This window comes from Babylonia areolata, chromosome 31 (assembly GCF_041734735.1).
Source record: "Babylonia areolata isolate BAREFJ2019XMU chromosome 31, ASM4173473v1, whole genome shotgun sequence".
Classification (NCBI taxonomy): domain Eukaryota; kingdom Metazoa; phylum Mollusca; class Gastropoda; order Neogastropoda; family Buccinidae; genus Babylonia; species Babylonia areolata.
In genome coordinates, this window is record NC_134906.1 from 27,568,794 (window position 1) to 27,571,293 (window position 2,500).

At 42.2% G+C, this 2,500-nt stretch overlaps 1 protein-coding gene across 2 annotated transcripts in view; it reads right to left on the bottom strand.

Annotated features, from left to right (window-relative positions):
• Positions 1 to 2,500, bottom strand: part of LOC143275932 (uncharacterized) — a 95,894-nt gene that overhangs the window by 54,846 nt on the left and 38,548 nt on the right. For both annotated transcript variants that reach the window (XM_076580280.1, XM_076580278.1), the window contains exons 8-9: positions 2,451 to 2,500; positions 1,126 to 1,221 (exon numbers count right to left, since the gene is read on the bottom strand). The exon at positions 2,451 to 2,500 is cut by the window's right edge and continues 47 nt beyond it. In XM_076580280.1, the coding sequence (XP_076436395.1) occupies positions 1,126 to 1,221; positions 2,451 to 2,500 (146 nt within the window). The remainder of the gene's footprint in view (positions 1 to 1,125; positions 1,222 to 2,450) is intronic.

A 2,500-nucleotide genomic window follows, 5' to 3' on the forward strand; every position in this document is an offset into this window, starting at 1 on the left:
AGACTTGAATTCAAGCACCTATAAAAGTCTCTTTCTATTATATTGCTTATTTCCTTGTATGACAATGGGCAATACACTTTTATACTACCTGTATGATTCTTTGTTCCCCTTTTTGCTGCCCTGTCTGCTTGGTTGTTACAAAAGGAATCCAGTATGGGATGGTATCCAACAAAAATCAACATCTGTACCCTTCAGTTTCAGTTTACACGGAAGCGTTACTGTTTGATTTCCCAGTCAAACTTAGGAGAAAAAGCCAGAGCGGGAATCAAACGAGACCCTCACGAACACTGTATTGGCTGGACCACTCTGCCACATTCCTTCTGGAAGAAAGTGGGAGAGGTGTCAGCTTGGAGGTCCCTCAAGACCTACAGAGTGATAGAAAGAAGAAACAATTGAATTAAAAAAAAAAGAAATGAATTAAAAAAAAAAGACAAAAAAGAACCCAAGGCTATGACGAATAATGATCAGCAAACGAAAAGTAAATGATCGGAAAATGAGCGGAAGAACCAATGAAATGAAAGAAAGGCAGGCCAAATAGAGACTGAACAGGACTTTAATAGTCGAGAAAAGTGCTATAGTGAATGTCTCTCTCTCACACACACGCACACACGCACACACACGCGCACATACGCGCAGACACGCACATGCGCGCACACACATAAACACACACACACACACACACACACACACGCACACATACACGCACACACGCACATGCGCGCACACACACACGCACACACAAACACACGCACGCACAAACACACACACACATAAACACACACACACACACACACACACACCTTGGTCTGTAACATAGGACAGATGGTATGCATGTATCCCAAGGAATAAATAAATAAATAAATAAATAAATCAAACAATCAGTCAGTCAATCAGTCAGTCAGTCAGTCAGTCTGTCAGATCATTCATTCATTCATTCATTCATTCATTCATTTAGTCAGTCACTCAGATAAGTCACTCACTCACTCACTCAGTCGCTCAGATCATTCATTCATTCATTCAGTCTGTCAGTCAGTTAGTCAGATCATTCATTCATTCATTCATTCATTCAGTCTGTCAGTCAGTTAGTCAGATCATTCGTTCAGTCAGTCAGCCAGTCAGTCATACCGCAGCCCGTGAGGAAAGATCTGCGGCATGGCATCCCAGGTCGTCACGGCCTTGAGGGAATCCTTTGGGTACCACCATGAGTCCAGCTGTAGGTACCTGCATCATCGTCATCATCATCATCATCATCATCATCATCATCGTCATCGTTATCATCATCATCATCATCATCATCATCATCGTAATCGTCGTATCATTATCATGATCATGATCATGACCATCATCATCGTCATCATCATCATCATCATCATCGTCATCGTTATCATCATCATCATCGTCGTCGTCGTTGTCATCATGGCCATCATCAACATGATCGTCACCGTCATCATCATCACCATCACCATCATCATCATCGTCGTCGTCATCATGGCCATCATCAACATGATCATCACCATCATCACCATCACCGTCATCATCATTTCATTATCATCATCATCAACATCATCTCCACCGCCGCCGCCACCACCACCATCATCATCACCATCATCTTCATCATAATTATCATCATTGTCGTCGTCGTCATCATCATCACCATAATTATCATCACCACTATTACCATCGTCATCATCATCGTCGTTGTCGCCGTCATCATCATCATCATCATCATCATCGCGACCACAACCACCATCACCATCACCAACACCACTAACGTCATCATCATCATCATCATCATCATCATCATCACCACTATCACCATCAACATCGTCATCACCATCACCGGTACCAGCATCACTGTCATCGTGATCATCACCATCATCACTGTCACTTTCACCACGATCATCATCGTCGTCGTCGTTGTCGTCATCGCCATCATCATCATCATCATCGTTTTCTTCATTACCTGCATCATCATAACAGTGAAATCCGTTGCGGAACAAACTGCAACACAACACAACACAACACAACACAACACAACACAAACACAAACACAATTCTAAAAAAACAAAAACAAACTGAATGTTCGAACATACTTCAGCTTTGTCAAAATCAATATGATCGCCCTTGTTATGGGTATCAGCGAGGATGAGTTGTTCCACACGTAATATACACACACTTCAGAGATGCTTTCCGCAGCTTGGCCGGCAATTAAAACTTGGCCCGATACATCCAAAACATAGGGAGGGAATCATTCTTACAACTTGCATTGAAAACAGAAACAAACAAACAAACAAAAAACACATGGTGAAGGTAAGTGGATGTTAGCAAACTGTGTGTCAACTGAAGTTTTATGAAAAAAAAGAGAATAATATAAAATAAATAAGGTCTTTTGCAGCGATCACTATACCGTAGCTTCCTCCGGCATATTTTGAACCTGGCGCGCCACCTACCGGTAGGGAATTCGTTGCTCAGAAGCGTAACTCATGACGTCCGGTAAAGT